The following is a 21,932-nucleotide window of genomic DNA, read 5'->3' on the forward strand; positions in this document are numbered from 1 at the left end:
AAGTGCACCACAATGAGTTAATCATGAAGCATTCTATACCTCCTCTACCTTTAAGAGGCTCTGCTATGCTGTCCATGCAGTAGTCGGTGAAGCCTTCAGGCTCCAGCGCTGCATCCAAAATGATAAGGGTGAACCATGTTTCTGTGAAGCAAAGTTCACAGCAGTCCCTGATGTTCCTCTGGTACTTCAATCTTGCTCTGAAGTCTTACATTTTATTTTCCAGGGATTGTACATTCGCCAACAGGGTAGTAGGGAGAAAGGGTTCTAAGGGCTCTGCAGTTCAATTTTACTTGCAGCCTAGCACATTTTCTCTTTAAGGGAGACTGCACTCGTGACCTGAGTCTACAGTTCAGGGTCCACCGATTTTGAGGATTGATAGATTTTTTTTAAGATCATGGCTTGTGTTCCAGCATATAGAAGGTCCAAGATGGAGTTCCACATTCCTCGATTAAGTGACTCTTATTTAGGTGTTAATATTACTGCTTGTCTTTGCACAGTGAGATTTGGGAAGTAGCTGTTTGGCCACTGGAGGGTGGTGATTGAGGCACACCCTAACAATAATTCCTGTGGGATGTATCTGGGAGACCCTTCTGCATATGCTTCGTGTGTGTGTATGTATGTATGTATGAGAGAGAGAGAGAGGTGGACTTGTGTGTGTATGTGTGTCTGAGAAACTGTAGGTGGATATATGTTTGTGTGAGGGAGAGAAAGAGAGAGACTGTGTATGTGCGTCAGAGCCTTTTGCCATTTTCCACGAGCATCGATGTTTCAACCATGGGTCAGCTGATAGTGCAGTCTTTTAATTCAGGGGTGATTGAACCATAGGGGAAGTACAAACATTTGTACATGATTGATTGTAAATCTGTTTAGACAGCCTGCTTGTATAAAAGCAAATGAGTAACTGCCCTCTCCCTTGCCAAAGCTTGTGGAAATTCATCTATTTTAGTTGTAGTGCCTGACACTTAATTAATTTGGGAAAGTCTTGAGTTCAAAACTAATCTAACCAAAAACACAAGAGATTCTGCAGATGCTGGAAATCCAATGTAATCATTGTTTGCATTATTCACTGTGATTAAAGCAAGAGAATAAAACAGCCCTGATGGAATGGTGGAGCAGACTCATTGGGCCGAATGGCTGAATTCTGTTCCTGTGTTTTATGGAGACTCAAACATAGAACAAGAGGAGCCTGTTACAATAGGACATACATTAATTTCAATGGTATTTCTAGATTGCACTCATGATGAAGTCAGTATGGAAATATCAAAGTTATTATGATTGATTCTCTTCTAAATTATGATCTGATTACTGCAATCAACAACAACTTCTCACTCACCGTCAGCAAAACCAAAGAGCTGACTATTGACTACAGGAGGAAGACAGAGGTCGCTAAGGTAGTCCTCTTTAAGGAACAGGGGTGGAGAGGGTCAGTAGCTTTAAGTCCATGGCATTAACATATCAGAGGATCTATTCTGTGACTAGCATATAAGTGTCATCACAGAGAAAGCATGACCGTGTCACTGCTTCCTTAGAAATTGCATAGATTTGACGTGTCACCAGAAACTTTGACAAACCTCTCTAGCTGCACAATGCAGAGCATCTTAACTGGTTGCCTGGTACACAAGCATCAATACTCAGGAATGGAAAAACCAACAGAAAGAGGTGGGTACAGCCCAGTACATCAAGGGAAAGCCCTATCCACCATTGGGTACATCTACGTGGAGTGCTGCCACAAGGAAGCTGCATCCATCATCAGACATTCTCACTATCCAGGCCATGTCCTCTTCTCATCTTACCATTAGGAAGGACCCACACCAACAGGTTCAGGAACAGTTATTACCCTACAACCATCAGGATCCGGAACTGGGGTGGATAGCGAATCAATTCTTCTCGGGCTTCCAGCCAGGCACAGGTATTGATTGTAACTGATGTTTCAATGACACACTTTACCGTCTTCATCAGGGATGATGCCTGGGCATGTCTAGTCCGATGGTATTTATACCCCCATTTCCTATCTCTCCTGATTGGATACTCCTCATCCAATCAGGTTTTCACTGTCCCACCTTGTTTGCAATTGAATTCCAGTTCTTACTTAGAACAAGTCCTTCATCTTTATTAAAATTATTTTTCTCTAGTTTAATGTAAATGGCTTTCTTCACCAGGCGGTCCCAAATGGGGTGGATAATTTTATTCATTAGAACTGATTCTATGACCTTATAGATTGACTTTCAAGATTTCTTTACAACTTATTTTCTCAGTATTATTTTTATTTGCACAATTTGTCATCTGTTGCACACTTGTTTGTCAATCTGTATTTGTTTACCTATAGTTTTTCCTGTAAATGCTTGCAAGAAAATGAATTTCAAGGTAGTATATTTTTTATTTTGAGATACAGCACAGTAACAGTTCCTATCAGCCCACTAGCTCACATTGCCCACCTATGTGTCCAGTTAAGCAACTAACCTGTACATCCTTTAAATATGGGATGAAACCAGAGCACCTGGATGAAACCCACACAGCTGGTCACAGGAAGAGCATACAACTTCTTACAGGCAGCAGTGGGATTGAACCCTCGTCATTGGTGCTGTCATCATACTTTGATAATAAATGTACTTTGAATTTTATCACATTGTGGCTGAAAACATGTTTTTCCCCATTGAGCAGAAAATATTGGAACTGTCTATCAGCACAGTGATCCTTTTAGTTAAGTAACTATTTTTAAATTCCCATTCAGTTAATGATTTCACAGAACGCAGCAGAGATAAGTGGCTACTGGAATATAAACAATGAATCCTCCAGCCACATTGTCAGTTCAGGTGACTTGTGTTTGTAGTTTTGAACTGATAGCAGCCTTTAGATTGTACATTAATGAAGATCCAGCTGCCTTTTAGTAGTTTTGGTGATGCTGAACATCAAAAAAATACACAATTGCCACCAACTCCACTGGAAAAACAGTGTTATTAATTGTCTTAATTATCTGCAGCTGAAAAATTCTTTTACCATGTCTCATTGTTAATTGCTCAAATAAAGAAACAGAAAAAGCTGGAAGTAAGCAGAAGGGAGTTAAACAAGGTTTCAAGACTTGAGATCTTCAAGCATTTTTCTTTTTTCCCTACTGTTGCTACCTGATCTTTACATTTTAATTTGTATTAAAATAATTGTTTCTCTTTGATTTCTTTCACAGTGAATTGAAATTGGCTTTAGTGCAATTACTTTAAAACAGAAGGAGGCGATTTGACCCATCAAGTCCTTGTCAGCTGGCAGCAATCCCACTCCTCCTCTTAGCGGTTCTGTAGTATACCACCTACCCCCTCCCACCCAATTCCTTTTTGCCATTTACCTACACTGATGGTAATTTAAAATGGTCACTTAATGGTTGGAAATCCAGGATGACCCAGGGAAACTTGTACAGTCAAACTCCACACAGACGCTACCTGTGTTCAGGATCGAGGTCACTGGAGCTGTGAAGCAACCCCTTTTTACCCCTGTGTAACGTTTTCATTTTATAACATCAAACATTATCTTGTATATTTAGAGGCTGAATATTCCATGATTTTTGTTCATGATTTGATTGGACCCTTGGATAAAATAAAAGATTGCCGCAATGAAAGTAAAGCAGTCTTTAAGTTGTTATCTCTGATATATATTTGATCCCAGGGATCCACACAGGGCTTTTCTTTAAACACACTGTCATTTTCTGAAGATGGTTACTGAAACAGTAGTCATGGTTATGGTGGCCTCCTGCACAGTGTTTCAAACTAGTGTGGCTCCCTTTGCACTAGATCTCTTGTGGGGTGTGAATTCAGAAAGCATAGTTGCTACACCGACATCTAGGCATCATTCTGGTTGGGTCAGTCTTCCTCTGAAATCTACTTGTTGGGTTGGCTGCAGGAGAAAGATCTGCAGACATTAATCAGAGTGGTCACCATTCTGTGTAACATTTCAATGTTAGCCTTAATGAATTAGGAATATAATTAAATGCTGCACCTTTTAATTATTAACATGGTTGGTAATAGTTATTAGATTATTAATTCAGTTAAAGAGGAGCTGCGGTATTCTGGAATTGTGTTGTATGGAATTAGTGTGAGGTGTGTTCAATAACATTCGACTGTTTGAGTTGACAGGTAAGTTACATTGTATTGCACTAAATGACCTGTCCTAGTGCCCAGGATCCATTGCGTTCGCTTGAAATGCACACCAGCCTTTTGTGAAGCATGCTGGGCCATTTAACTTTGAGAGTCAAAACCTTACTGTTGTCACATGGTAAATTGAGTAAATTTGTCAAATTCTTTTCATTGCACATTTGCAAAAATTGTGAATCCTCAGACCGCAACATTAGTTTGAAAGCCCACATTAAACCCCTTGCAAGGCAGTAAACTGCCCCTCATCTGCAGGGGCCTTGACACTGAAGCTGGATTTTGAAACATTATGAGAAACCGTGGTCTGCTGTCATGAGATGAAGTTGTACTCAAAAATATTAGTGCCACACACTCAGAATTCCTGACACTGTTGGTAACAGCCCATCTTTGAGTGAGGTAAATCAGCTAGTACTGCTGACAACATACCTCTTATTTTATCCCAGCTGATATAAAAGCAAGACCATAAGGCATAGGAGTAGAATTAGGCCATTCGGCCCATTCTGCTCCACCATTTGATCATGGCCAATCCATTTCCCTTCTCAACCTCATTCTTCTGCCTTCTCTCGGTAACCTTTCACACACTGACTAATCAAGGACCTATCAAACTCCACCCTAAATACACCCAATGACCTGGCCTCAACAGCCACCTGTGGCAACGAATTCCACAGATTCACCATCCTCTGGCAAAATGGGGAGAGAATTCAAAGTTCTGAGATTCAACGGGACTTGGGAGTCCTCATACAGGATACCCTTAAAGTGAACCTCCAGGCTGAGTCGGTGGTGAAGAAGGTGAATGCAATGTTGGCATTCATTTCTAGAGGAATAGAGTATAGGAGCAGGGATGTGATGTTGAGGCTCTATAAGGAACTGGTGAGACCTCACTTGGAATACTGTAGGCAGTTTTGGTCTCCTTATTTAAGAAAGGATGTGGTGACGTTGGAGAAGGTACAGAGAAGATTCACTAGAATGATTCCAGGAATGAGAGGGTTAACATATGAGGAACGTTTGTCCGCTCTTGGACTGTATTCCTTGGAGTTTAGAAGGATGAGAGGAGACCTCAAAGAAACATTTTGAATGTTGAAAGGCATGGACAGGGTGGATGTGGCAAGGTTGTTTCCCATGATGGGGGAGTCTAGTACGAGAGTGCATGACTTAAGGATTGAAGGGCGCCCATTCAGAACAGAGATGCGAAGAAATTTTTTAGCCAGAGGGTGGTGGATCTATGGAATTTGTTGCCACGGGCGGCAGAGGAGGCCAAGTCATTGGATATATTTAAGGCAGAGATTGATGGGTATCTGAGTAGCCAGGGCATTAAAGGTTATGGTGAGAGGGTGGGGGAGTGGGACTAAATAGGAGAATAGATCAGCTCATAATAAAATGGCGGAGCAGACTCAATGGGCTGAATGGACGACTTTTGCTCCTTTGTCTTATGGTCTTAAAAGACATCCCTCTATTGAGGTTTGCCCGCTGGTCCTAGTCTCCCAAACTACTGGAAACATCCTCTCCACATCACATTTCCTGACACTATATTCCATCTGGCATTTCTTTACCTATTCTCCTAATCTGTCTATGTCCTTTTGTAGCCTCCTTGCTTCCTCAACACTACCTGCCCCTCCCCCTATCTTGGTATCATCTGCATACTTGGCCACAAAGCCTACAATTCCATCATCCAAATCATTGGCATATAACAATAAACAGTTCCAACACAGACTCCTGCGGAACTCCACTACTCACTGACGGCCATTCAGAAAAGCCTCCCTTTAATCCCACTCTTTGCCTCCTGCCAATAAGCCAGTGCTCTATCCATGGCACTATCTTTATGTAATACCATGGGCCCTTACCTTGCTAAGCAGCCTCATGTGTAGCATCTTGTCAAAGGCCTTCTAAAAAGTCCAAGTAAACTAAATAACATCCACTGATTCTCCTTTGTCTATCCTGCTTGTTGGTTCCTCAAAGAATTCTAATGGATTTGTCAGTCAAGATTTTCCCTCGAGGATACCATGCTGACTTTGACCTATTTTATCATGTGCCTTGAAGTACCCCAAAACCATCATCCTTATGAATCAACTCCAACATCTTCCCAACTACTCAGGTCAGGCCAACTAGCCAATAATTTCCTTTCTTCTGCTTCCCTCCTTTCTTGAAGAGTGGAGTGACATTTGTAATTTTTCAGTCCTCCAGAACCATGCCAGAATCTAATTATTCTTGAAAGAAGCCTCCAGAGTTTCTTCAGCTACCTCTTTCGGAACCCTGGGGGTGTAGTCCAACTGTTCCAAGTGACTTATCTACCTTCAGTCCTTACAGCTTCCCAAGAACCTTCTCCTTAGTAATAGCAACTGCACTCACTTCTGTCCCCGATACTCTTGAACTTTCACTATACTGCTAGTATCTTTCACAGTGAAGACTGATGCAGTAAAACTTATTCAGTTCATCCACTAGTTCTTACCCCCCATTACTACCTCTGCAGCGTCATTTTCCGATGGTCCGTTATCTTCTCTTGCCTCTCTTTAACGTTTCCAAGAAACTCCTGCCATTGCTGTTCCACTGTCATCCCTACTATTGTCCCCTTCCAATCAACTTTGTCCAGTTCCTCCCTCTGAAATTGCAGGGTGAATTCTATCATCTTATGATCACTGTCTCCTAAGGGCGCCTTTACCCTAGGCTCCCTGTTAAATCTGGTTTATTACACAAAACCCAATCTCGTTTTGCTGATTCCCCCAGATGGGCTCAACCACAACAGCTCTAAAAAAGCCATCTTGTAGGAATTCTACAAATTCTCTCCCATGGTATCCAAAATGAGCACTAACTTGATTTTCCAAATCTACATGCATATTGAAATCCCCAGACTATCATAACATTGCCCTTTTGTCATGCATTTTTTATCTTCCATTGTAGTTTGTAACCCACATCCTGGCTACTGTTTGGAGGCTTGTATATAACTCTCATCAGGGTCCTTTTACCCTAACAGTTCCTTCACTCTACCCACAATAATTCTACATCTATTGATTCTAAGTCACCTCTTTCTAAAGATTTGACTTCATTTTTTAACCAGTAGAGCCACTCCTCCTCCTCTACATACCTGCCTATACTTCCAATAAAGTGTGTATCCTTGGATGTTAAGCTCCCAACTATAATCTTCTTTCAGCCATTACTCAGTGATGCCCACAACTTCATACCTGCCAATCTCTAACTGCGCTACAAGATCGTCTACCTTATTTTGTATACAACATGCATTCAAATATTATAACTTCAGTCCAGGATTCGTCACCCTTTTCAGTTTTGCTCCCCATTACACTGCAATTCATTTCATTGACTGCCATTTTGTCCAATCAGCTGCCTGTCCTTCCTGACAGTCTCATTACATACTGCCTCTTCTGGAATACAAACTGCCTCATTCTCAGCCCTATCATTCAGTTTCTCATACTCCTGCCAAATTAGTTTTAACCTTCCCCAAAAGTTCTAGCAAACCTGCCTGCAAAGATATTGGTCCCCCTTGGGTTCAGGTGTAACCCATTCCTTTTACCCAGGTCATACTTTCACCAAAAGAGTTCCCAGTGATACAGAAATCTGAATCCCTGCCCCCTCAACCAGTTCCTTTGTACGTTCTGTTGGCTACGGTCTTTTATTGATCCTAATGTGTTGGATTTACTGTGTATGCCCGCAAGAAGATGAATCACAGGGTATATCTGGTGTCATGTATGTACTTTGAACCTTTGTACTTGCTGTTGTTTGTTGTCAGGAGGCAGCTGAAAGAGCTGCGGCGGTGCTACCAGAACAAGCAGCAGGAGAACGAGGACTACAAACAGAAGCTGAGAGGAATGGAAATGTTCTACCAACAACAAATACGCCAGCAGCAAAGCTACGTTGAGGAACTGAGGCAACACATCCAAGCAACGGACTCACAGGCAGAACAAGAGCTTAAACACGACCAGGAGCAACTCAGGCTGCGGATTGAGGAAAGTATGTAGAGTCACCCTTTTCAGTTTACTTGGGGTTGTGGAAAGGAGATTCTCGTTAGTACTGGGAACTAAATATATTTCATCAATTCTGAACATCATGTTTTGGCTATACCATTTCTGTTACCAGCAGGATCAAATCCTTTCTGTATTATCATAAAGTAGGAAACAACTTTGCCTTTTAGTTTATTTACATCAGGTTTCTAGTACGAGAGGGCATGACTTAAAGATTGAAGGGCACCCATTCAGAACAGAAATGTGAAGAAATTTTTTTAGTCAGAGGGTGGTGAATCTATGGAATTTGTTGCCACGGGCAGCAGTGGAGGCCAAGTCATTGGGTGTATTTAAGGCAGAGGTTAATAGGTATCTGAGTAGCCAGGGCATCAAAGGTTATGGTGAGAAGGCGGGGGAGTGGGACTAAATGGGAGAATGGATTAGCTCATGGTAAAATGGCGGAGCAGACTCAATGGGCCGAATGGCCGAATTCTGCTCCTTTGTCTTATGGTCTTATGGTTCCTGCTAGTTCTCAGAATAATTTGTTTCACTTCCCATATACCTGAGCCTAATTTTTTTCTTGCATGCCTATCAATGTCCCTTTGTTCTTTCTGAAATTCACCTACCCTAGGAACAATTTGCAGTGGCTAATTAATATATCAACACATCTTTGGCATTTAGGAGGAAATCATAGCACTTAGGGAAACCCTCATGGTCCAAGAGAGAGTGCAAACTCCACAAAAGCACCACAGGTAGGATTAAACCCAAGTCCTGTGAACTGTGAACTATGAGGTATTGACAGTGCACTACTGCACTTCTCCAGGTGCATAATTTGTTTCATTGCCATCCCTTTTTGCCTTACTTCATCCAGTGATCATTTCTGTACCCTGTTATGAATGGTCTTTTTTTCATCTCGTTCTGCCCAATTTTCTGTATTTGATCTTGACTTCAGTGTTTCTGTTAGTTAACCGGTCATTAATCAGATAGGCAGCTGGTTCTGCAGCAAGGTTGGGCTCACAGAATCATAGTAAGTGTAACCCAGGTTCTGCCAGCTGCGTAAGTCTAGGGAAGGCAAACGTGTCCGCCAAACATGTAAAATTAGGGTGCAAAACCTTCTGTTTGTGTGGATGCTGCGTGATTTGTTCCTGTTACGAATCAGTGCCACGAAATAATAGACAGTACACCATATGCAATTAAACAATTTAGCTTTATAATTCTTAAATTGACTAAAGGGTTAGTAAAGAAAAACAAAAAGAAAAGATCCCATTTTAATGAAACAGTCTAGTGTGCTCAAGTTGGAGCTCACGATTTACCTTTCGCCGATCCTCCATCGATTTCCCTGGGCTTCGTTGGCTCCCGGCCCCTCTCCAAGTCCACTCCTTTCTCATGTCTATGACCGCTCCTTTCTGACATCTTCTCTCTCCATCTCCCGCCAAGCAAAGGACCCAGATCACCTTGGTGTCAGGTACACACCACGAAAATACACTCCCCTCAATGGATGGCTCACGCTCCAAAGCACCCGTTATCTCTAACCGTAACACAAACACTGCTTCTACAGAAAGACCATTACGTTAGCAGTGAATCCTTTCCCAGGATGTTACATAAGATTAATTATACATTTTATGAAATTTGTTGCTTAAATAATAGTACAAATACATGAAATTACTGTAAATTACAAGATAAGTAAATAGTGTGTTAAAAAATATATAAGTAGTTAATGTCCATTTAGAAATCTGATTTTGGAGGAGAAGAAACTGTTCTTGAAATGTTAATTGTGGGCCTTTAGATTCCTGTACCACCTCATTGATGGTGGTAATGAGAAGAGGACCTGGTGAGAATCCTTAATGATGGACGCCACCATCCTGAGGCACTGCCTCTTGAGGATGTCCTCGATGCCAGAGAGGATTGTACCTGCGAAGGAGCTGGCTGAATGTATAACTCTTTGCAACCCCCTTAAGATCTTGTGCATTGGAGGCTCTGTGCCAGGTTGTGACGCAACAAGTAAGAATACTCTCTACAGTACATCTGTAGAAATTTGTAAGAGTTTCTGGAGATGGGAACCGGAGTGATAGGACTGAGGATAGGGATGATGTCTTACAAACAGAGTTAATGTATAGTGAGACTGTCAGAAAGGACAGGCAGATGATAGGGCAAAGTTGCAGTCAGTGGGATGGGTTGTAGTGTAATAACGGAAGAAAACTGAAAAGAATGGCAAATACAGGACTGTAGGTGTTATATTTGAATGCATGCTGTCCACAAAATAAGGCAGATGATCTAATAGCGCAGTTAGAGATTGGCCGGTGCAGGTTGTAGGTGTGATAGAGTTATACGGCTGAAAGACGATTGTAGTTGGCAGCTTAATATCCAAGGAGACACACACTATCGAAAGGACAGGCAGAGGAGGAGTGGCTCTACTGGTAAAAAATGAAATGAAATCTTTAGAAAGAAGTGACATAGGATTAGAAAGTGTTGAATCCTTGTCGGTAGAGTTAAGAAACTGCAAGGGTAAGAAGACCCTGATGGGACCTCCAAACAGTAGTCAGAATATGGTAACAGCATGTCAAAAAGGCAATGTTACGATAGTCATGGGGGATTTCGATATGCAGATAGATTGGGAAAATCAGGTTGCTGTTGGATCCCAAGGGAAAGAATTTGTGGAATGCCTCAGAGATGGCTTTTTGGAGCAGTTCATTGTTGAGCCTGCTAGAGGATCAGCAATTCATAATTGGGTGCTGTGTAATGAACCAGATATGATCAGGGAGCTTCTGGGAGCAATTCAGAAGGCGCAGGATAGATATAGTCCGAAGAAGAGTAATATCCTAAAACAGGATGACGCAAACGTGGCTGACAAAGGAAGTCAAAGCCAACATAAAAGCAAAAGAGAGTGCATATAATTTAGCAAAATAAATGGGAAGTTAGAGGATTGGGAACTTTTTAAAAAACCAACAGAAAGGCAACTAAAAAGCTATAAGGAGGGAAGAGATGAAATATGAAGGTAAGCAAGCCAATAATATCAAAATTGATACCGAAAGTTTTTCAGATATACATAAAGATTGAAAAGAGAGGTGAGAGTAAGATATTGGACCGCTGGAAAATGACACCGGAGAGATAGTAATGTGGTCAAGGAAATGGTGGACGAACTGAATAAATATTTTGCATCAGGTGTCACTGTGGAAGACACTAGTAGTGTGCCAGAAGTTGAAGAATGTCAAGGGGCAGAAGTGCGTGCAGTTGCTATTACGAGGGAGATGGTGCTTGGGAAACTGAAAGGTCTGAAGGTAGATAATTCACCTGGACCTAATGGAATACACCCCAGGGTTCTGAAAGAGGTAGCTGAAGAGGTTGTGGAGGCATTAGTAATGATCTTTTAAGAATTGTTAGTTTCCAACATGGTTCTGGGGGACTGAGAAATTGCAAATGTCACTCCACTCTTCAAGAAGGGAGGGAGGCAGAAGAAAGGAAATTATAGGCCAGTTAGTCTGACCTCAGTGTTTAGGAAGAACTTGGAATTGATTGTTAAGGATGAGATTTCAGGGTACCTAAAGAAAAAATCTTGCCTGACAAATCTGTTGTATTTCTTTGAAGAAATAACAAGCAGGATAAACAAAGGTGGCTGTTGTGTACTTGGATTTTCAGAAGGACTTTAACAAGATACCACACATAAGGCTACTAAACAAGATAAAAGCCCAGGGTATTACAGGAAAAATACTAGCATGGATAGAGCTTTGGTTGATTGGCAGGATGCAGAGTGAGAATAAAGAGATCCTTTTTGGATTGGCTGCTGGTAATTAGTGGTGTTCCACAGGGGTCTGTGTTGGGACAACAATCACTTTAAATTGTAAGTCAATGATTTGGATGATGGAATTGATGGCTTTGTGGCTAAGTTTGCAAACGATATGGAGATTGGTGGAGCAGCAGGTAGCGTTGAGATAGAGATGCTGCAGAAGGACTTCGACAGATCATGAGAATGGGCAAAGAGATGGCAGATTGAATAGTGTTGAGAAGTATATGTTCATGCATGTTGGTGGAAGGAGTAAAAGTGTAGATTATTTTCTAAATGAGTGTGAAAGAATATGGGGAGAAGGCAGGAGAATGGGGTTGAGAGGGAAATAGATCAACCATGATCAAATGGCAGAGCAGACTCAATGGGCCGAATAACCTAATTCTGCTCCTTTGTCCTATAGATATGCCAAATCTCCTTAAACTCCAAATGAACTAGAGCTGCATTTTGATGACTGCATCACTGTGTTGGGCCCAGTATAGATCCTCCAAAATGTTGACACCATGAACCATTAAGGATGAGGTGATGGCGTACTTGGTGACACAGGACAAGATAGTACAATGTCAGCATGGTTTCCTTCAGGGAAAATCCTGCCTGACAAACCTGTTGGAATTCTTCAAGGAAGTTACAAGTAGGATAGATAAAGGGAATGCGGTGGATGTTGTATATTTGGATTTTCAGAAGGCCCTTTGACAAGGTGCCACACATGAGGCTGCTTACCAAGTTAAGAGCCCATGGGATTACAGGAAAGTTACTGGCATGGTTAGAGCATTGGCTGATTGGTAGGAGGCAGAGAGTGGCAATGAAAGAATCCTTTTCTGTTTGGCTGCCAGTGACTAGTGGTGTTCCACAGGGGTGATGTTGGGACCACTTCTTTTTATGCTGTATATGGATGACTTAGATGATGGAATAGATGGCTTTGTTGCCAAGTTTGCAGATGAGCAATGAGGAAGGGTTAGTTAGCAATCTTGTCGTGAGAGGCCCCTTGGGTAAGAGTGACCATAATATGGTGGAATTCTTTATTAAGATGGAGAGTGACATAGTTAATTCAGAAACAAAGGTTCTGAATTTAAAGAAGGGTAACTTTGAAGGTATGAGACGTGAATTAGCTAAGATAGACTGGCAAATGACACTTAAAGGGTTGACGGTGGATATACAATGGCAAGCATTTAAAGATGCATGGATGAACTACAACAATTGTTCATTCCAGTTTGGCAAAAGAATAAATCAGGGAAGGCAGTGCACCCCTGGCTGACAAGGGAAATTAGGGATAGTATCAATTCCAAAGAAGAAGCATACAAATTAGCCAGAAAAAGTGGCTCACCTGAGGACTGGGAGAAATTCAGAGTCCAGCAGAGGAGGACAAAGGGCTTAATTAGGAAAGGGAAAAAAGATTATGAGAGAAAACTGGCGGGGAACATAAAAACTGACTGTAAAAGCTTTTATAGATATGTGAAAAGAAAAAGATTGGTTAAGACAAATGTACGTCCCCTACAGACAGAAACAGATGAATTAATTATGGGAAGCAAGGACATGGCAGACCAATTGAATAACTACTTTGGTTCTGTCTTCACTAAGGAGGACATAAATAATCTTCCGGAAATAGTAGGGGACAGATGGTCCAGTGAGATGGAGGAACTGAGGGAAATACATGTTAGTAGGGAAGTGGTGTTAGGTAAATTGAAGGAATTAAAGGCAGATAAATCCCCAGGGCCAGATGGTCTGCATCCCAGAGTGCTTAAGGAAGTAGCCCAAGAAATAGTGGATGCATTAGTGATAATTTTTCAAAACTCTTTAGATTCTGGACTAGCTCCTGAGGATTGGAGGGTGGCTAATAGAACCCCACTTTTTAAAAAAGGAGGGAGAGAGAAACCAGGGAATTATAGACCGGTTAGCCTAACATCGGTGGTGGGGAAAATGCTAGAGTCAGTTATCAAAGATGTGATAACAGCACATTTGGAAAGTGGTGAAATCATTGGACAAAGTCAGCATGGATTTGTGAAAGGAAAATCATGTCTGACGAATCTCATAGAATTTTTTTGAGGATGTAACTAGTAGAGTGGATAGGGGAGAACCAGTGGATGTGGTATATTTGGATTTTCAAAAGGCTTTTGACAAGGTCCCACACAGGGGATTAGTGTGCAAACTTAAAGCACATGGTATTGGGGGTAAGGTATTGATGTGGATAGAGAATTGGTTGGCAGACAGGAAGCAAAGAGTGGGAATAAACGGGACCTTTTCAGAATGGCAGGCAGTGACTAGTGGGGTACCGCAAGGCTCAGTGCTGGGACCCCAGTTGTTTACAATATACATTAATGACTTAGATGAGGGAACTAAATGCAGCAAAGCCAAGTTTGCAGATGACACGAAGCTGGGCGGCAGTGTTAGCTGTGAGGAGGATGCTAAGAAGATGCAGGGTGACTTGGATAGGTTAGGTGAGTGGGCACATTCATGGCAGATGAAATTTAATGTGGATAAATGTGAGGTTATCCATTTTGGTGGCAAAAACAGGAAAACAGATTATTATTTGAATGGTGGCTGATTAGGAAATGGGGAGGTGCAACGAGACCTGAGTGTCATTATACACCAGTCATTGAAAGTGGGCATGCAGGTACAGCAGGCGGTGAAGAAGGCAAATGGTATGCTGGCATTCATAGCAAGAGGATTCAAGTACAGGAGCAGGGAGGTACTACTGCAGTTGTACAAGGCCTTGGTGAGACACCTGGAGTATTGTGTGCAGTTTTGGTCCCCTAATCTGAGGAAAGACATCCTTGCCATAGAGGGAGTACAAAGAAGATTCACTAGGTTGATTCCTGGGATGGCAGGACTTTCATATGATGAAAGACTGGATCGACTAGGCTTATATTTGTTGGAATTTAGAAGATTGAGGGGGGATCTTATTGAAATGTATAAAATGTATTAAATCCTAAAGGGATTGGACAGGCTAGATGCAGGAAGATTGTTCCCGATGTTGGGGAAGTCCAGAACGAGGGGTTACAGTTTGAGGATAAAGGGGAAGCCTTTTAGGACTGAGATTAGGAAAAACTTCTTCACACAGAGTGGTGAATCTGTGGAATTCTCTGCCACAGGAAACAGTTGAGGCCAGTTCATTGGCTATATTTAAGAGGGAGTTGGATATGGCCCTTGTGGCTAAAGGGATCAGGGGGTATGGAGGGAAGGCTGGTACAGGGTTCTGAGTTGGATGATCAGCCATGATCATACTGAATGGCGGTGCAGGCTCAAAGGGCCAAATGGCCTACTCCTGCACCTATTTTCTATGTTTCTATGATATGAAGATATGATAGAGGGGCAGGTAGTGTTGAGGAAACAGGTAGGCTGCAGAAGGACTTAGACAGATTAGGAGAATGAGCAAGAAAGTGGCAAATGAAATACGATGTTGGAAAATGCATGGCCATGAACTTTGGTAACAGAAGTAAATCTGCGGACTACTTTCTAAACGGGAAGAAAATCCAAGAATCTGAGCTGCAGAGGGACTTGGAAGTCCTTGTGCAGAACACCCTGAAAGTTAACTTGCAGGTTAAGTCGGCGGTAAGGAAGGCAAAATGCCATGTTAGCATTCATTTCAAGGGTTCTAGAATACAAGAGCAAGGATGTGATGCTGAGGCTTTATAAGGCACTGATGAGGCCTCACCTTGAGTATTGTGAACAGTTTTGGGCTCTTCATCTTAGAAAAGATCTGCTAGCATTGGAGAGGGTCCAGAGGAGGTTCACAAGGATGATTCCAAGAATGAAAGGGTTATCATACGAGGAACGTTTGATGGCTCTGGGTCTGTACTTGCTGGTATTCACAAGGATGAGGGGGGATCTCATTGAAACCTTTTGAATGTTGAAAGGCCTAGACGGTATAGATAGGAAAGGATGTTTCCATTGGCGGGAGAGTCTAGGACAAGAGGACACAGCCTCAGGATACAGGATAGAGGGGCGCTCTTTTAAGACAGAGACAGAAACAGAGAAAACATAGAAAAACCTACAGCACAATACAGGCCCTTCAGCCCATAAAGCTATGCCGAACATGTCCTTACTTTAGAAATTATTTTTCTGAGCTCCATGTGCCTATCCAGGAGTCGCTTAAAAGACCCTATTTTATCCGCTTCCACCACCATTGCCGTCAGCCCATTCCATGCACTTACCACTCTCTGCGTAAAAAACTTACCCCTGACATTTCCTTTGTGCCTACTTCCAAGCACTTTAAAACTGTGTCCTCTTGTGTTAGCCATTTCAGCCCTGGAAAAAAGCCTCTGGCTATCCACACGATCAATGCCTCTCATCGCCTTATGCGCCTCTCATCGCCTTATGCACCTCTATCAGGTCACCTCTCATCCTCCATTGATCTAAATAGAAAAGGCCAAGTTTACTCAACCTATTCTCATAAGACATGCTCCCCAATCCAGGCAACTACCTTGTAAATCTCCTCTGAACCCTTTCTATAGGTTCCACATCCTTTCTATAGTGAGGTGACCAGAACTGAGCACAGTACTCCAAGTGGGGACATTACCTCTTAGCTCTTGAACTCAATCCCACGGTTGATGAAGGCCAATACACCGTATGCCTTCTTAACCACACTGTCAACCTCCGCCGATGCTGAGAAATTTCTTTCGCCAAAGGGTGATGAATTTGTAGAATTTGTTGCCACATGCAGTTGTGGAGGCCAATGTGTTGGGTGTATTTAAGGCAGGGATTGATAGGTTCTTGATGGGACTTACGTCAAAGTTTTCAGGGAGAAGGCAGGGAACTGAGATTAAGAAGGAGAGAAAAAAAGGTATTGGCCATGATTGAATGGCAGAGCAGATTCGATGGGCCAGATGGCCTAATTCTGCTCCTATGTCTTGTGGTCTTATGGTCTTATGAACTTGAAGCTGCTCACCTTTTGTACAGTTGACCCTCAATAAGGACTGATGCATGTTTTCCCAGCTTCCCCTTCCTAAAGTCCACAATTAATTCCCTAATATACAGGTTTCCCCCGCCATCCGAAGGTAGAGCGTTCCTATGAAATGGTTCGTAAGCCGGAAGGTCGTAAAGCGAAGAAGCAATTAATATTTACAAACATATTTATATGGGAAAAATTTGTGAGCATTCGCAGACCCAAAAATAACCTACCAAATCATGCCAAATAACACATAAAACCTAAAATAACAGTAATATGTAGTAGAAGCAGGAATGATATGATAAATACACAGCCTATATAAAGTAGAAATACTTCTCTACAATCATTGCCTACACTGTTCTCCGTAGCGAAAATCTCACGCAAGTGCTCTCGGCAACAACACGGCGCAAGTGCTCTCCAGTAACCTTTAAGCTATGAAGCTGAAATCATATCAAATAACACATAAAAATACACAGCCTATATCAAGTAGAAATAATGTATGTACAGTGTAGCAACACTTACGGGAATTGGGAAGACATCAAGCACACTAATGATGGTGTATTAGGCTGAGTCGTCGGAGGTTGGGTTGGTGCAGTGGCCCCCATCCTCCAGGCCGCCAACCGATACCGATCCGCGAAGCATGCAGGAGTGCAGCGGTAGCAGGGACGCACCCAGCACATCTTTAAGAAAAAAGCCGAAATAAACACGCTAATTAATTAGGTGCCGCCCACCATGTAAATGTCGGCCCAGATCAGAGGCGACGCAATCGGCAACGCCATCTTCGTCAACTTCCATAAGCAAAACTGACTTTGTCCTTACTTCGTTCACCACAATCGAAACGCTTAATTATGTCTAGTTTTACGCTAAGTGTAACATCCTTATGAGCTCTTTTAGAGTTTTCCGACACCGTAGAACTCATCTTGCTAACGGCTGCTCACAGGCACGTGTTTAAGCAATGCCAGCTAGAATCCGGGGGAGGAGCGGCTGCTCGGGGCACGCGCTGCTTTTTTTTCATGCACTGTTTTTCTTGTAACTGTGAAAACACCTTCTGTTAGCAAAAATGGAACTAATGTAGGTCTTTCATAACAGTGAGATTTCATAAAGCGAACATTTAAGAAGTGGGGGACACCTTTATTGCTACCGTTGAGCGCATTGTTGTGACACCACTCAACCAGACAACTAAATTGTACCTTTCTCTTCCATGTCAGATTGTTGAAAGATTGCTGGAGTTTTGGCAGGGATGGGGATGGGGTACAAGGACATAAGACAATTCCTAGGGAGGGAGCTTTTAGAATAAGACTATAGAAGGAGAAGTGTGACCAAATGACCAGAATTTTGAGAGGCAATGTTGCAGAAGTGAAGCTGTCCCATAATGGAGGTCTAAGAGTCAGCTACTCCCGCCTCGGATTTCCTGAACCCTGTTTGTAAAATGTTAAGTTTACAGTTAGGGTTCTAAATTTTCTGGGCAGCCTGATGTAAACATGTTGAAGAAGTATCTTTGTTTTACATTTGAATGGTACTCAACCTGTGTATATGATGTGCTGACATTTTGCAGCCTGACCTATTAATCGTGCTGCGCCCCTTCCCCAACTTCACTACCCAGAGGCTGATGAGTGAAGACCAAATCAGGAATAACTGAGACAGGAGGAATGTGTCAAAGCCATCAACACTGGTTCCACCTGTCACCCGCCAGCCTCTGCCTAACCCTCACCCTCAGCTCTTTGTACTTACTGTCTCCTCTGTACACTCTTCAGCATGAAGCAGAGTCACAAGACAAAACTCCAGCTGTCCGTTTCCTCCATAGGTGCTGCTTGACCTGCTGAATTCTTCCAGTAGTTTGCTTTTTTTGCGTCACTAACACTATTTCTGTCATCACAGATGTTGTTCAACTGAATCTATTTCAAACATTCTTTTAAATTTTCCCACAGTGCATTATCTTGCATTTGCCACATTAACAGTTATACTTTTTTTTTTTCCAGACGAGCAACATCTAACAAATGAAGAAAAGCGCTTAGTTTGCCTTGAACAGCAGCGACAGGAGCTGGGAATACAGACCGACTCGGCATCGTTTACTGAGTGTGGGGTTCAGATCTCCTCACAAGTGGAAGAGATTCCTTTTATTGAGCAGAACAGAAAACGATTGGTGCAACTGGAACTGCTGCAGAGACACACATTGAGGAAAGCTGAACAAAATATCCACAAGAAGAGAATCAGGTATCAGCTGGAAAGCATTGCTGAGAGGCACAAGCTTTTAGAAGCGAAGGCAAACTTGCGATACCTGGAGACTGCAAGTTTAATCACCAGGAAGCAATGCAGGCGACCAATAGAGGGCACTTTACAAACTGATGTGAATCTTAAACTGGCAAGATGGAACAAATCATTCCCTGTAAGCTACTTGCCCTTGAGAAGGCATTCATTATCTGTTCCCTTTCTCACTAGGAGGCATTCGGACTCGAGTGACCTGGTATCACACCTGTACCCACAGCACGTACCAGTTTACAGGTATGCTTTCGCAGTACCATCAGTAGTTTACAGTTTGTGAGCAGTGAAATAATTAATTTGAATTACTATTGGTACTGTTGTGCTTTGAAACAAGCATACATCCTTTTATTCAAAGCTGTTTAAAAATTGCAGGGTGGAACGGCACCTCAAAGGGTTAGGCTGCTGAGCAGAATACCTCAATGTCTCAACAACTCAGTCAGAAGGTTGTGGGTATAGGACCAGGCCAAGAAACTTCAACATATAATCCAGGCTGGCACTCGATTCAAGTGCTGAGAGGATGATTGCAATCAGAGATGCTGTTCTTCAGATACTCCACCCACTCTGTCATGGGTTGATGACAAGCCCAGGGTACTATTATGATGAAGATCATGCTGCTTCACTTGCTCAGTGGTACATCTGCACTCAGGTCCAGCTACGCATGTACCCCGATTGGTTCAGATTCTGGCAGCTCTCTGGAGAAGGATGGCTTCTTTTGGCAGAATATGATGAATGCATGCAGGCTTTTCCCTTCAGGTTGGGTGAGGCTGGAAATCAATGTCATAGGTTTAGGTTGAAAGGTGAAATATCTAAGGGGAATCTGAGGGGAAACTTCTTCACTCAGAGAGTGGTATGAGCGTGGAACAAGCAGCCAGTAGAAATTGTAGATGCAAGTTCAATTTTAACATCTGAGAGAAGGTTGGATTGGTACACGGATGAGAGAGGTATGGAGGGCTATGGTCCAGGCGCAGGCTGATTTGACTAGATCAGCACATACTAGATGGGCCAAAGGGCCTGTTTCAGTGCTGAGGTACTCTGTAACTGTATAATATCACAAGTTCAGGAGGAAATTTGGTTAGGTTAATGCTAAGGGAATGTGATCAAGCTAGCTGGTAGAGAATGAATCGTGCCCTCAAAGGCATTGGTCATAATCTCCAAAACAGATCATGGTAAAGACACTTGAGACTGAGGAGGAGTTTGACTGTGGTACTTAAAATTATGTTAGAGCTGGATAGGGTGAACAGTAAGGATCTACTTCTATTACTAGATTAATCAATAATTTTACGGCATAGATCTCAGTTAATTGGTAAAGGATTAGAGGAAGTTTAGGTAAAGGGTGAAATCTTCCTCCCAAAGAGGAGTGAAGGTCTGGAAATCACCCTCTTCCTGAAATTGTGGTGTAGTTAGGAACTCCGTACAGAATTAGAACGAGGCCTTTGAACCTAGAAGTTGCCGGCTGAGAGCCTGGAAAAGCGAACAACCTAAATAGCATTTGGCTGGCATTGACATAGTGGGTTAAGTTGCCTCCCTTCTGAGTTTCTGAGGTTTTATGATCTATCTCTGTGGCCTGGTTTACATATCTGGGTTTACAGTTCTTTAAACTGTGCCTTTGGCACTTTGGCCCACTATGTCTGCACCAACCACAGTGGCAATCAAAACTAATCTGTATTCTTATATTCCATTCCTGTTCATTTTTCAGACAGTACCTCTTAAGTGCTGCTATTATATCAGCTTCTTTTGCCTTTCTTGGCAACATATTCCTCTCAGGTCTTCTGTCAGTCTTTGTTTTAGAGAAAACAGTCAGTTTCACCAGCTTCTCTTTAAAAGGGGGGGAACGTCGACTCAGACCATGAAAGGACTGCGTTGGGCATTTTCGTGCCTTACAAGGCGCAGATTGGAAGTCTGTGTGGGGCGCCACTCCTCGCACAGACATTAGAGCAATGTGTGATTAAGTACCTTGCTCAAGGACACAAACACACTGCCACAGCTGAGGCTCAAACCAGCGACCTTGAGGTCACTAGACAAACGCCTTAACCACTTGGCCATGTGCCCAACACAAAAGGAATACTCTTTAATCCAGACGGCATCCTGGTGAATCTCTTCTGCTCTTCTCCAAATTTGCTCGTCCTTTCAGTAATGCAGTGACCAGAACTCTCACAGTGCTGTAGATGTGGCCTAACCAAAGTTTTTTTACAGCTGCAAATAACTTGCCAAGTGTTATGCTCAGTGCCCTGACTGATCAAGGCAAATATGTTGTGCACCTTCTTTACTCCTTGCATTTGTGTTTCCACTCTCAGAGAACTATGGACTTGCACCCCAACATCCTTCTATTTACCAATGTTCCTAGGTTTCCTGCTTTCTATGTGCATTGCACTTTACACTTGTCCAGATTAAACTCCGTTTGCCTTTCTCTGCCCAAATTTACAAATAATCTATTTCTGCTAAATAATTTGACAATCTTTCTCACTATCCACATCTCCACCAATTTTCATGTCACCTGCAAATTTGCTGATCAGATTACGTTTGCATCCAGAGAATTGACTTACCTTACAAACAACAATGGTCCCAACATTGAACCCTACAGGACACAAGTGCTCACAGACCCCCAGATAGAAAACCACCCCACTCTCTCGACCAAGCCAGCTTTGATCAAGGATGAGTTGATAAATTGTCATCAGGTTACAAGAAATTATTTTAACATGATTAGGCAGAATTGTAAACTGTTGTTCCAGTTTGTACACAGCAAGTTCCTCGAGCTACTGTGGGATATGTGGGAACCTTGTATGAGGTATTAGGATGAAGATTGGCCAGGTCAGAGGAAATGGGGATTTATTTTACATCTTACCAAGGCAGATGCATTTTCAGTTTGTTGTTTCAACTGAAAGAAGGCACCTCTTGTCCTGCGGAACACAATACTCTGA

At 42.5% G+C, this 21,932-nt stretch overlaps 1 protein-coding gene across 11 annotated transcripts in view; it reads left to right on the forward strand.

Annotated features, from left to right (window-relative positions):
* The window catches only part of LOC140200467 (stAR-related lipid transfer protein 9-like), a 396,482-nt gene that overhangs the window by 316,926 nt on the left and 57,624 nt on the right, over positions 1-21,932 (forward strand). For all 11 annotated transcript variants that reach the window (XM_072263850.1, XM_072263869.1, XM_072263879.1 and 8 more), the window contains 2 exons: positions 7,876-8,096; positions 18,732-19,254. In XM_072263850.1, the coding sequence (XP_072119951.1) occupies positions 7,876-8,096; positions 18,732-19,254 (744 nt within the window). The remainder of the gene's footprint in view (positions 1-7,875; positions 8,097-18,731; positions 19,255-21,932) is intronic.

This window comes from Mobula birostris, chromosome 1 (genome assembly GCF_030028105.1).
Source record: "Mobula birostris isolate sMobBir1 chromosome 1, sMobBir1.hap1, whole genome shotgun sequence".
Lineage (NCBI taxonomy): Eukaryota > Metazoa > Chordata > Chondrichthyes > Myliobatiformes > Myliobatidae > Mobula > Mobula birostris.